This window comes from Trichoplax adhaerens, genomic scaffold (genome assembly GCF_000150275.1).
Source record: "Trichoplax adhaerens TRIADscaffold_23 genomic scaffold, whole genome shotgun sequence".
In the NCBI taxonomy this organism is placed as follows: domain Eukaryota; kingdom Metazoa; phylum Placozoa; class Uniplacotomia; order Trichoplacea; family Trichoplacidae; genus Trichoplax; species Trichoplax adhaerens.
Window position 1 is genome coordinate 448,034 of NW_002060964.1, and position 14,867 is coordinate 462,900.

General features: G+C 31.1%; 2 protein-coding genes across 2 annotated transcripts; one reads left to right on the top strand and one right to left on the bottom strand.

The window, feature by feature from the left end:
- Positions 1-3,915: 3,915 nt before the first annotated feature.
- Positions 3,916-8,553, top strand: TRIADDRAFT_64345 (expressed hypothetical protein; the record flags this gene model as incomplete). Its single annotated transcript, XM_002117273.1, has 13 exons — positions 3,916-3,994; positions 5,721-5,798; positions 5,876-5,938; positions 6,094-6,153; positions 6,394-6,591; positions 6,693-6,767; positions 6,935-6,997; positions 7,516-7,639; positions 7,729-7,799; positions 7,946-8,014; positions 8,099-8,176; positions 8,261-8,368; positions 8,527-8,553. Exons 1-13 carry the CDS (start codon positions 3,968-3,970, stop codon positions 8,551-8,553), a joined length of 1,041 nt encoding a protein of 346 aa, XP_002117309.1. The 5' UTR covers positions 3,916-3,967.
- Positions 8,554-9,955: 1,402 nt separating this feature from the next.
- Positions 9,956-12,313, bottom strand: TRIADDRAFT_61356 (uncharacterized protein; the record flags this gene model as incomplete). The annotated part of the gene is made up of 4 exons (XM_002117329.1): positions 9,956-10,043; positions 10,440-10,568; positions 10,887-10,981; positions 11,828-12,313. 4 exons carry the CDS (start codon positions 12,311-12,313, stop codon positions 9,956-9,958), a joined length of 798 nt encoding a protein of 265 aa, XP_002117365.1.
- Between the last annotated feature and the right edge of the window lie 2,554 nt (positions 12,314-14,867).

Genomic DNA, 14,867 nt, shown 5'->3' on the forward strand with positions numbered 1-14,867 from the left:
AAATTAGATTATAACTTTATTTATATGCATCTTTTAGCAATTCCATAGATGATATGCTGTAATTTATTTTACTGTATGGGCATTTCATAATTATAATCCACAATAATTGTGTAAAGAAATTATGACATTTAATCGAAATTGTGTAAACATTTGAACTATTTTGCGCAGTTACATGTTTTGAAATGGGCTAGTAAATATGAGAAAAGCTTATGCTATAGATTAGTTAGCCGTGATTCATAAATTAAGTACAGGCTATAACTGGAATGATGAAACAGCGCACATTAACTATGTGCAATATGCACATAAACAGCTATAAGTAAGAAAGAGGAATATTAAAATCTTAATTCATGAGCGTGAATAAGACCAACAATAAAGCTATCAATCTACTCAAGCTATCGGTAACAAAGTAATTCTAAAAGAAGATAGAAGGGTAATAAAATCTTATTCACTAGCGTGAATAACATTAATAGTTAAAGCTATTAACCTAATCAAGATGTTGATAATATAGTAATTTTAAATAAAGAAATAGCAGCAATTGTCTTTCTTTACCAGTGCACGTAAGATTAGTAGTTGAGCTATCAATCTACTCAAAATAATCGAGAACATAGCAATTGTAAAGAAGAAAAAAGAGCAATAAGACCTTAATTTCCGATCGCAAATAAGATCAATAATTTAGTTATTATTTACCTTCTCAACATAATTGGCAATTGAGTACATTTCTACATGTATCTGTATATTCCCTATAGAAAGATTGATAATATGGATTACCTGTAAAACCCATGCAGCAAGAACTTCACCTAAGAAGTCTGACACACTGAATGCAAGAAATACTACTAATGGAATAAAGAATTTATCTAAAGCATAAAATAAAGTTATAAGATCTGTGACATAATCTTGAACTTATAAGGTTTTATTAAAATAATAGTCGCATTTTTTATTTCATTTCTACTGCAAATAAGGTCTAAGAGCCTAATTAATTTTGTCGTTATGATTCTTAAAAACGTAGCTGAAGATGAATATCTCTTACGAGTAATTTTATAATCAGGAGCAGCTTGTGATGACTGGGCTAAAACTAGTAGAGCTGGATAGATGGTTGCCGTTATAGCAAAAGCCAAGAGAACCGACATAGCAACTGGCCAAATCTGCGGTAAAACCAGCAGACGTAACTATTTAATCAATTCTTAGTAATCCTTTTATTATTACTATTTAATGATTTTGAAATAATGAGAAGGATAAGAAGCAATTCCAATTCATTATTATCTACTCTGTAAAATTCCAACCTTTTTCCAAATGTTGAGCAAATATTGAAGATTTCCAAAGGTACTGGTTCCTGTTTCCGTTATGACAGCATCTTTGGATTATTCGCCAGCGTCTTTTTGTGTTAAATTTATAGCACTTCCTGTTGAGATAAAATTAGTTGAATTAAAGCATCAGCAACACAAGGGACGATGTCACTATAGTATTTAGTAACGGTATGATGTCAGTAAGAAATGAGCAATCTTACCATATTCTAAATTTTTCATGTAGTATCGTGAAAATTTCTGTAAGATACATTTCAGAAATACGAAATCCCTGCTAAGTTTCGTTAAAAAATTAAAATAAATTTCGATATCTCTTAAATAAATATAGTTTATTGACTGAAGGCTTTGATAGGCTGATCATCCTTTTAAGAATACTATACGATGAAAAGCAGATAAAAAGGACAGCTACTCCACAGCAAAAGATATCCAAGTGCACTATCGTAAGGATTATCGGTAGTTATAATTTACCAGAAATCAACAAGAATAAGCATAAACAAGCTACATCATTGACTAAACCCTATTAATACTATATCGTCAAATAAAGATAGACTGAGATAAAGCATTCTTCAATTTCGTAAATAGAAAAAGCAAGCTTACCTGCCAGGGAAATCGAGCTAACCATGGCTGCAAATATGTTTGCAGTAGCCTGACGTTGATAAAATACTGATTAATCAGTCATAAAGTTTTTAAATAATCATCATGAGTAAATCTATTCATTTCTCCATCTTATGGCGGAAAATTAGATTTTATCGTTCATAAATTCTTTAATGTGCGCAATATTGGTTACTCTTAACCTGTCCAGTAATCACAGTCTGTAAATAATGCCCAGGAAAAACGCCAGCTAATCCGAATAAGCTTGCTGTATAAATAGCTGAACCAAAGGCTGATCGTAATAGCAAAGATGGAGAAAGATTGAATATCAGATATAAATGGCATTTGTTACCTTAGTAAAGGTGAATGATAATATTGAGATTGTGTCACATTCTGTAATAGTTACATAATTAGTATGTTACCTTCTTTCTATATATGGTTAAATATCACGATGTTATCACGTCATGCGTATATAGATGTAGTTATGGTACTATATTAAGGTTATCTAAATATGTATTCTCATGTTGCCATACTTGGTATGATATTCTATTTGCAATGTCTAAACTAGGGAAACCTTTCTGTTAGTGATGATCTTGTGACCTACGTCAGTAGATCAAAGGTCACAATAAAGAAAGTATATAAACTCTTTAATTTAACAATAAAGTTAGTTCTTCAACTTAATTGCTGGGTCTCCTTGCTGAGTGCAGATCTAGTACTTGTTACAAAATTTGGAAGTTGTAACAGATTGCTATTAGAAAAAGTACAAGATTATTCTTACCATTCATGACTACTTCCGCGGCTAAAGTAACAAAAAACAGTTTCTTTCCCTATCATATGGAAATGAAAATCTAACGTCAATCCTCTATTACCGATAGATCTTAGCCTCTTTATGGTACCTCAGGCTGTTTAATCACCTAGAAGTAATACTGTATTCTTATAAAATTGGATTATTATAGGAAATGCAGTTATCATCCAACTTAGAATAGAAGTATTTAAATAATTTCGGCAACGAAAAATGGAGAAATAAATGAAGCAATCGTTATTAAAGATACGACTGTATTAATAAAATAAATCTGAACTCTTAAATTTAGAGGTATCAATTTTAACTAGAACTGCGATGAAATAAATAACAAAATCATAACCATTGAAAATGACATTAAGGGAGTTTTAAGGTGAAATCTGAGACAATCAAGCTACGCTTATAGCGACGCTACCAATAGCAATAATTAGCCATATTAGCTAAAGTTTAGGTAATATCGATCTCTTTAACCATGTAAAAGCGATTGATTGCACTTGATGAACTCAATATTTAACAGAATGCTTGGTGTAAAAATCAGTAATTGCAAAGCTGACCCATCACTTCTCATTTTTTTCCTTTTAAATGTTGACATTAATGTACTGTAGTACTGTCGCTATTTCGGAATTCAAATATTTTCATTTATTCCGTTACAATAAGGAAAAATTCATCAATCGAAGGATTTAACTTACTAGAACAATTTAAGTTGAATTTTAATAAAATCTAAATTACAGCAAAGGAAAACGTAAAAAACAAAGTCCCACTGTGAGCTCAAAATGATAAATGCCGTATGATTGTCAGGTGATTAATTGCTTAGCTAAATAAATCATCGTATAGAGAACATAATAAGAATTAATGTTAATATTTACTTTAGATATAGCACAAATAATGCATCATAAAAAACAACAGAAGAATAAGAGTATTGAAAAGTGTGCTACATGTATTATTAGGAGCTTAGTTGATTAATTTTTTGGGGAAACAAACATTGAAAATCGCGAAATGGCATCTAAATTGCTAACGATTCTTTTATTTACAAGTAATAAATTTTAATTGCCTAAGAATAAGGATTTATCAACGCTTGTATTTTTTTCTACTCATTATAACTTATCTTGAATGCAATTACTTTATAAAGGAATGTTATTGATGCCCAATTTTAGTTTGCACTTCAAGCTTAAGCGTTGGCAAACAGATTCTTGGTAGTAATTTTTGTACTTGGGGTCCATCTTATTGGTGTCAATCGTTTAAAACTGCGGCCGAATGCGGTGCAAACTATCATTGTATGCAGCACGTATGGAGTAAAAATCCGGTAAACGAATTTGCTTATTGATTAATTGCTTAATTGATGATGTTATATATGAACTGTAAAGGAGTTAACATGCAAATTCTTATTACATAAATAATACGTAATTAAGAGTTTTTTACCTGCGAATGGCGGAAATATTAGTTCATGGCTAGAGTTTCAGTTAATGATTTGACTATATCATTTAATACTTTTAAACGCGACGTAAATTACTTAAGCTCATATAAGAAAACCAATCAGATAAAAATTATGACCTTCTTGAACGCCATCTGATTGTATAAGGTATCAGTGTTGTATCTTTTATCGTTAAATCATATATAGTAGGGTACCGTCAATATTTTACATCGAAGAAAATATCCATAAAGGAGCCACTCCTTGGATGTTGCATATAGTATTTTTATATTATGCAAAATAATGACTAGTCAGTACACAGTTTTTACAAAGTCTGATCAGTTTTAGTATTGCTGACAATATTGATGGAGATAGAAGTATCCTTATTTCTGGGATGATTTCCTTAAATTCATTGAGGAGCATCAGTTGGGCTACGCACCAGAATTCATGATCACCCAAATTTTTAATTACCAGAGTAAGGACATTTACTAGCTTAAGCGCCCTAGGAATGAATATTAATTACTATATCAAGTAAGTGTAAAATCACTTAACAAGTTCTCGCTAGGTTAATTAACGATGGTAGTATTTATTGGAATCAATTTTCTCACTCTTTTACTTAGTTAATATCCATGCTTATCTAAGTAGTCACTAGAGATCGTGATCGTTATTAATACCCCCCAAAATATCAACGGTTTTCATTACAGAAAGTAATTCATTTTATGATATTCACAGATAAGGAGAGTAAGTCCTTTTTATGGTGTGGTTTTAGCGAGACCATCATTCTGGATATTGCATCTTCGATATAGCTTACCGTCCACTATTAGAGATAAAAAATTAAGAATTCTATCTGAATCTACTATATTTAAACATCGATATCCGAGAAGCAAATTAATGTCATAAAATCCAGGAAAGATTCTTTCTATTTTATTACTGATAGAATGGGTTATTCTATATCACAGAAGTACATTCTTTTTAGTTCAATTTTTTATCAAAATTATCAATTTAAAGCTAAGATTACAACTACTTTATCATTTGTGAAGCCAGAAAATGTATTACCGTTAAATATCTACAACTGGAGCAAATATCGTCTCTAAATAGAATGAAGTTACAGACTTTAATTGATGTAACATGGCTCCTAGCAAGCTCATATTCTATCTACTTTATTGTAGCCTATCTCTTAATTTTATGGTTTTTGCTCGATTATGACATTTTGAAAATATTTTTATAGGAGTTAATTTTTTATTTATTATAATTTATTATTTGTTGCTATTAATGAATAAAATATTTAAGATAGAGCACAATGAACAACATTACCTTTAATTAGGCCATTTTAATTGACGTAAAATTGCTTTACGTGTATGTTTACAATATGCGTATGAACCGGGTAAATAAACACGAAGGAAAATAATGCATGCTAACGTAAACACCTCGGGTCGATGTAATTTAGATGAAATAATGGAGTATTTTTTTCTAATATTTGTACAATATAACAAAATCTCGCTGATATGAATGCGCCATCTTTACTCTATAGTAGATTTGATAGGCATTCAATTCAAGGTAATTAGCGTTGCGTATATGTACATTATAGTAATCGATTCTTTTACTTTAATTAAAATGGCAGCAAGGATTTTGTGGCGGTTTTCTCTGCGATACTTGCGAAGAGCTTGTCAAGGAAGCTATCGATACTGGCAAACTCAAGGTTTCTTACTTCTTTACTAGTATATTTATTATGGTAAAAATTATAAATTATAATGTTATATTTTTATTTATATTCAGACTGAGATCAAAGATTTCTTGGTAAACTTTTGTAAGAATGATGTCTCAGATCTCTCTACAACGGTAAGATATCTAAATATGAACGGATATATTCGATGTTAGGTCTAATTTTAATCTTTCTTGATAACTATCTAACCCTTGATTAATTGTTATCATCCCACGCTGTATACGTGTAAATGATCAGTAAGCGCTCTTTTAATATGTATTTTTAATTCTAGTGCCAGTATATTGCAAATCATGATTTAATGCCGTTTTTGGACAAATTTCTGGATTCAACTGTTAGCAATATAGATTATTTTCTAAGTATTCTTTCAATTTTAAGAAAACTTAAGCCGAAAAATAGAGCTATAAACTATAATTCTAGTCGTATACAACAAATCTAAATCGAATTCTGTTCTAGTAATTGATGGAATGGAATATAATCTATGCATTACTAGTAATAGTTCAGCATATCTTCTGTTCTAGTCATAATACATTGAAATATGAGTATGGTTTTGCACTCATTTTCTCTTTATAAGGCGCCCCAAAAAATATGTTCATTATTTGACATGTGCTCATCGACAAGTTCAACGGTAGATAAACTTAAAGAAATCCTTGCTCCTGGCATTGTCCAAAATGTCCTCAATCATGATACGATTAAAGACAGTTTAGCTCCTGGTGTAGTGAGAAAGCCGAACTTACATACTATAACCGAAAAGATACAAACAAATAAAGAGGTAAAAATACCTTACCCTGATCTCTAATTTAAGAATTAGTACTATTATTGGGAGTACAAATCTTAGGGTTACTTAAACTATTTCTATGACGTAAAATTTAGGATTCTCTAAGCTGCATTGTGTGTTCCGTGTTAGTGGGAAAAATTGATTCTGCAATTGGAAATCAAAAGACAGAGGTAAATATCTACCGGTATATATTGTAATAATTTATTCCTTGTCTGCTGGCTATCTTGATAAGCTATGGATTATAGCGAGGTATCAGCTAATACAATAGCATCGCTTTTCATTTCATAATAAGTCAATGCCATAGGGAACTCCAATGAAGCTTGATATTATCTTGTAGGATAAGATTGTTGCTGAAACCGACCGCTTCTGTAAATATCTTCCTCAAAGATTGAGTAGAGAGGTGAGTGTGCCAAGCTTTACATTATTAATCTTATCTGCATGACTAGAATTTCAGTCTGCTTTGATTTCTCGATTTCTTCTCAAAAAATAATTTACAAAAATTTTTCTAGTGCCTTTGAGCTTAGTTACTGAAATAAGTTTATTTTCATTTCATCTACAGTGCTACATATAGGTAACTGTGCAGTACTACAGTGTACCATCGTAAATATAGCGCTATAAAGTGGCATAATAGTAATGATATATACGCTGAATACACGAAAATAAATACATATTCCTCACATAATGATTATTAATTTATATGCAAATTTGATAATCATCGAAAATGCAATAAAGTGGATTTAGCTAATCAGCCTTCATGTGGCCGCCATTGCCATCATAATTATACCTTATTAAGTGCATAATCTATACTTACACGAGATAATCTAAATTCTTCATGTTATACAGTTAAAATATAGTATTAGACCAATTCAATCATTCTATCGCTAGTATCGATGTAATTTTATCTATTATATCATCTAGTGCCAAAGCTATGTCAATCAATTTGGTCCTCCAATTTTACAAGCTTTGCTGCAATATTTACCAGCTAAACAAGTATGCGCTTATTACATTAATGCATGTCCAAAGTCGACACTCGGCAACTACGGTAAGTCGATTTAAGCATACAAGCGCTGTTCAAACATCGAGTTTGCTGAATATCAATACGTAATACTAATCTAAAGATAATTGAATCAGGCGTTGAATTAGTTGCTCCAACTAAACTTGCATCAAGTTTTTGCGTTGCCTGCGAAGTAGCAGTTCGAATGGTGGAACAACTTATGAAGATCAACAAAACTGAGGCATGTATAATCAACATATAGGGCTCGTAAGAGGGCTGCTTCAGCAAAGCAACTACGTAGACATTTTTGCAATATGAAATACTAATATTGGCTATATTTGTATAAATAACTAGAATGAAATACTTAATGGCTTTAAAGTACTTTGTAATACCAAAGTACCTGCTGGAGAATTACGACAGGCAGTAAGATCTCAGTAACATTATTATAAAACTGCCATCACTTCTTAAGGAATCTAAGTATCCTTTTTGATCACTATTAAATCTTAGTGTAAAGAAAGCTTGGCAAATGTCAAGTTAATATTCCAAATGCTTAATTCCGATATTTCTCCTTCTAAAGCATGCCAGGTAATTAAACTTTATCACACATAAAATAGAAAACAGTTCATTTTAGATACATATCTCTACTGACACTCTTGAACTTTGCTTTAGTTCTTGAGTTTATGCAAAGAGTCTGAAATGGCTCCTAAAACATTGAATGTTTGTCGTCTTGGTCCTAGCCTTTGGTGTGGAACTAAAATGACAGCCCAGATGTGCAAGGTTTGTTACATCAACGTATAACAAGAGAAAATTATTTCAATTATGTTACGCCGACAGATAGGCAATAAATTTTAATAGTTAACTGACTTATTCGCTAAATTCAGAAAACAATCAAATTAACCATGCTATCTTTGTTCTTTTATCTTCGTAATATACAGAAACAGCATTATTGCGGTTATCAGTGAAGAGCTTATGGTTCGGAACATATTTAGCAAACCGATATTGCCTATATCTTGCATTCTTTAGAAACAGGGTTAAACTGCTTTGTTGTAGTTTTAACGGCATAAATCACTGGTGTTTTGTTGAAATATAATGCTTCATTGTCACCATTGTTGAGATAAGCATAGATTTGATAGTATAAAATAAACTTACAGACTAAACCAAACATAGATACGATAGTAAAAAATAAATTTATGCACTAAACTATGGGAAAAATAAATGGCATGTATTCTATCTTGCAATAGTTTATGCGTAACTTTAAATATTATAAACTATTGCAAGTATTATCGTAAGGTAGATATCTAGTTTGTGATTGAGATGATGTATTTCTAAATTGCTCTAACTATATCCCAGATTAAAAAGGTGGAAATAGAAGACTATTTCTTTCATTGAAACTGATGCATAACCTCAACAGTTGTATTAATTTCGTTAATAGGTATCATCGGCAGCACTTAGTTTACATTATTTCTTATGATTAATGAGAAAAACTAATTGGAAGGGAAAAAACCTCGCATTCTTTTTTATTTTTCTGTAATTTTCAGTATTAAAAATAGTAATTCTGTTATCATAAAACTGGTTCTTGACTTAAATTTGAGATAATTTATATTTCAGTAACCCTCAGCGAAACAGTACAGACGTCTGTTTCTCCTTATAGCTAATAAATTCTAAAGATCCGTTATTTCCTTGATTAGCATGAAAAATGTCTAGTAGTACTCTAGAATCCGTCGAAAATTGGTAACATGATAAAGCATTGCAAAATTAATGGCTACCTTACATTCTATTCAAGCATTATGCTCTACTCATCATTTCACTCTCCCACTACTGTATCAATGAACATAACATTAATTTGAACATCTTGAAGCTGAGATAATTTATTACTTAAATTGCTCTCGTATAAAACGGTCGAAAGATGGTAATAAACGCCTGTTTGATCGCAGTTAATAAATGAGCTATCAAAAGTTGAGGCAATGTATGATAATTTATTTCATGAACAACGCCTAGAGAAGTAGTTTGAAAGGCTTCGTATGATATGTTTGCTTTGCTTTTATTCTGTAATAATTATCTTAAGCTACAATCTAGTGGTGGATATTGGATGATTCATCCAATAGCTTCTTCACATCATAATGCTAAACCCACAATTATTTTAAGCAGTATAAGATAGTTTAGCATGTGAAATTACATAAGGAAGGTTAAATTAGATTTGATAATATCTTTTAATCTTAAATCTAAAGTTTTTGATAATGAGCTTAGATAACTATTGATAGGCTTGTTTATAGAATAGGCTAATAAGTGATATAATATCAACTATATTTGAAATACTTTCAGTTATTAATCGTATAGACGATGATTATGTTCAGGATATACCATTTACGGTTTACGCCATTGTAGTAAAAATACTGGAAAGCGATATTCAATAATATCAGCTCCGGTAGTCTCCATTAAAGCCTCTTGTAATCTATGACAAGAAATTATAGAATTATTCATAGTGATAGTTTCATTATCATAAAACACTACGTCCCTATTAGCTATATCAATATTAGATTTCAATCAACTATTTATTCTAAATATAATCCCAATAATTAGTAACTACATGCCATAACTTATTTATCAAGGCATTAATGTTGGAATAAGGATGGTTTCTAATCAACTGTTTCTTCTGAACGTAATCTTAATAGCTAGTAAATACATGATATATCTTATTCATTAAGGCATTAAAGATGGAATTCGGACAGTTTTCAATCAACCGTTTCTTCTGAATGTAATCCTAATAACTAGTAACTACATGCCACATTTTATTCATCAAGGTATTAAAGTTGGGATAAGGATACTTCTTTTAATAGACTTTTCTTACTTTACTCTTAATTCTGGCAATGGATCAGTAGTAGCATCTTGTAAAAGTCGATGATATGTAGCCCATGATTTAATAAAATTGATAAAATCCTCTAGTGACATACTGCCAGTCATGGACATAGATTCATTCCTATTGCAGTTTTAAAGTTATTAAATTGAAAATGCATAAATATTGTCAGCTGAAGACTCTATTGTATAAAATCTTTATAGCCATAAATCTACCATAAATCTGCTCTAGCTTTCACTTTAATTTGAATTTTCGTATAGGTTAAAACTGTTAGCTAATACTAATTGCGTAAATAGGCTATATGGTAGATTGATTTTTTACTATGCTGTTCCAAATGTGAGTCAGCAACAACATTGATCTTACTATAAACTACTACGGTTTTGGCTCTAACACACTGAAAGATAAAGTAATAGGATAGAGAAATTGCAGAAAATATCATACTTGGTGTGATCACAGTAAGGTAGAATAACATGGCCATAAGCAGTGTCGTTATACCATTTCTTGACAAAATAATCTCGCAAAGTCACGTTAATAAACTATAAAGTAAAATAGAGTAAGAGATAAACGTACAAAGTTAGAATCAATAAAATGAATTTTTAAAACAGAAGCTGTCTCAAGATATGGTCAAAGTATTTAATTTGAAATATAAGAAAAGCTTCGCTAGCTGTCAATAGATTTGCACGGCTATAGTTGCGGTAGATTTAAAATAAAGTTTGCTACATAAGGATGATCTAAAATGAAATTAATAGAAATATCTAATGGTCAATAATCTTTACGCAGATTTGACATCCATATGCTCACTTAAAGGTATGCTAAGAAGTTGTTGCAATACGAAATTTGATCCGTTGAAGCGATTGAAATAACAAGCTTTGAAGTTTTTGATAGTAAGATTATACTCAAGCAACTAGAGCCAGCTGAGTTATACTTATAATTTTATAAAAGAAAGTAGCAATATGGCTATAGTGATACTGATGAACAGAGTAACAAATTTCACAGCAGGCTAATAAATTATCAGTTAAAAGCTTTGTCACGCTAATAAATTTCTAGATCAAATCTGAACGTGCTATAATGTAGAATGCTCGGAAAGAAATAGTGTGCCAATTTAGATGCCGTTAGTGGCTCAATTTAGAAGGCCGATAATCTTTTATCTTAAGGCTAATTTATAAGTCTTCGTAAGTTATCATAACGCAATAATTTAAGAGTGATCAGGAATAGATAGGGACTGATTGCACTTTTAGGTGTCATGACGAAATACTGCTGTAGTCTTTTAAGTGGTAAAAATATTGATTGAACTATTCTATAATACATGGAAATTATTCACTCTGAATATTTTCGTAGACGCTGATGAATATTGGCCGAAAATCTAGCGTCTCAAAACTTACATGACTTAATAGTTGGTTAGCTTTGTCACAATTAGAAATGGAGCAAACTTTATATGAGTATAAAGCTAGACACCCTGTTCCGGGTTTTAGAACACGCTCTACTTCAGCGAAGAATTTTTCTTCATCCAAGCAATGTAGCGCTTGTGCACAAGTTACTAGGTCGACACTATTATCATCGCAAGGCAATTCATATGCTGAACCAGTTTGGAATTGTACATTATGGGTCTGGTTGATGATTTTAGCTTCTGTAATTTGAGCATGGCTGTAATCGAGTCCGATAACTTGTTTAAAATATTTACCAAGCGGTTGCGTACATAGTCCTGGTCCGCATGCAACATCGACAGCAAGGTTCCAAGAAGATTTTTTGGCATATTGATGAATATAGCTTAAAATTTCTTCATAAATTTGATTTGGATAAGTTGGTCTAAATTTAGAGTAGTTTTGCGAAACCCCTGGGATATTGAAGTAGGTTGAATAAGAAGTCATTTCTTAAGTCATGTAATGACGAATTTCAAGAAAAATGATGTCGCTGGTAATGGCGTTATTTATTAATGACTAAAACGCCATTATGCTAACTTTTCCATTGAGAAGTACGGAAATGTAAAGGAGATTAGTATAATAAGATGTGATTGGCTAATCATAAAATAGATTATGCTTCTTTTCAATAGCAATAATCTATTTAAGGTTAGGAAGAGATCGAAAATAATATTGCATTGAGTTATTGAAAGCATTATGCTTGATACCTTAGAGTCTCTGGTATACTTCATGAACTTAGTGAGCAACAAGTATAGTTAGGAAGGCAATAAGTTATCCATATGTTATTATCCCCAGATTAGCATAATTCCATCTTATTTCGATTAAGAAATGCCTTTGTGCAAGATCAGTATCTCAGGCAAGTTAAAGTTATAGTATATACTGTACGTATTTGTTACAATTTGATCATTCATTCTAAGTATTTGTTACAATTTGATCATTCATTCTAAGCATGTATATCGGCTACCTTGCTGTGGAGCTGATTGACAACTTATTTCTTTATCTAAAATACTAGAATAATCATGAATAATTCTATATTTTGAAATTCCTACTTTTTAAATAAAAAAATTTAAATAAAGTTTAAATGTGTAATGAAATGAAAAGTGTAGAGATCAAGCTACAAAACTTTAACAAACTTTGATTCTACTTTCGTTGCACTCTGGTCGACTTAACGCTAATACTTTGACACCAAATAAAATTTAGGGGAAATAACCGAACAAAAATGGAGAGAAGTATAAACCGAACAACCTTATAAATACTTAGCTTTAAGTATTATTAAAATAAATGACAGACTTAAAAACTATCAACGACCAAACAACCTTTCAAAAAGAAGAACGTTTTAACTTACGACAAATTCGACCCCGAAGGCCTTTTAAATTCAACAAGTTCTTCAAATAAAATCTTCTTCTACTCTCTCTTTCAATTTTCTAATTGCACTATCATTTATAGGCTTCGTAGAGCCCGTCTGAGGTATTTAAAACTAAACATTTGCTAACCAATCGCTCTTAAGATCCTTTTTAGAAAACTACTTTGCACCATTTAAGAAAACAAAAATCATTCAAAGTTCAGACACAATTTTCGCACCCTACGATTCCCTTGCAAAACACTATAAAACTAACAAGCTAACTATAAAAATACATCAAATTTCATTTCTAACATAATTTCTATCATTAATACACTATAAAAGTCTAAAAGTCAACCTTTAAACATCAAGATTTAGTCATAAAAACAACATTCTAACTACTACCTAATAATCAACACAACCTCTGCCAATTTCCATCTTATTTTCTATTTTCCTCACTAAATCTCCTAATGTGACTTCAAGTAACGTCATAAAATTCCAAAAGTCCAAATCTCAAAAATCAACTCTTACGATATTTTTCATGAACAAAAATCCAAAAATTAAAACAGAAAAATTATAATTCAGACATAAATTAAAAATAAACCCGACCGGTTCCAAAATAGGAAAATTATATCGGACACAAACCCGACCGGTCCCAGAATCCGAAAACTATATCGGACACAAATCCGGAAAAATTCGCTTTTTATGAAGATCACAGTAATCGCTTATCAAAAAAATTTATATGACTACTACGACTACTTTTCTGACATTAGTATCGCTTAGTATTCGCGAGTATTGACAGTTGATGTTTTAGCGTCAGATTGTACTGTAACTGTACGAGTATAGACTACATTACAGTACTTTATCGTCATGTTATAAATCCCCTTTCTCTAAGGATAGGGTTTTGCTACTAAGTCAAATTCCTTTACAATTTGAATAGACGATCAAACGCCCTTTGTTTAGATTAGGCATTTGCTCGATAGGGCTACTTCTATAGTAATCTATATAATACCTTGTAAAATAATGAAGAAGAAAAGATGGCGACATGATGATTTGGTAGGGTAAAACTTAAAGACACTATCACTTTGTAGGTATTTTGTATAGTAAAATAATACTAATTACATACTAAAAACTACAAAGGACTCTACTTTTAGTCCTTTTACTACAAATGAAAGCGACAGTAACACAATGGTGTGATATATACCGATCACGAAATTCCAAATTTTAGAAAATAAGGGCTTTATTGAATCTTATACAAAGATTAACTACACACAGCTCTACTCTACCCGAATACTACTACTAAAGACTTCTAGAACTAACAGAATAATCTAAAGTTGCACGCTTTATATACTTTTCGTAGTATTCGCAGCTACAATCCGCATGGCAACCTTTTACCTTATTTTACACATAGTAAATTATTCTAAGTAACACAATTCTACTATGGACCATCATTAATCCGATATGGATACGACTACAGTATTTACGTAGACATTATTCACACCAGCCAAAGTACAATGAATTAGCCATATCCTAATATATGATTTACAGTTCTGTTTTTACCTATAACCTTATTAGTAACTCAATACCTTACTGTATGTAGTAGTCATCTGTACTCTAGCATAGAGTCTATACCTCTACAGTCTATAGTTATAGCTACCAAATATC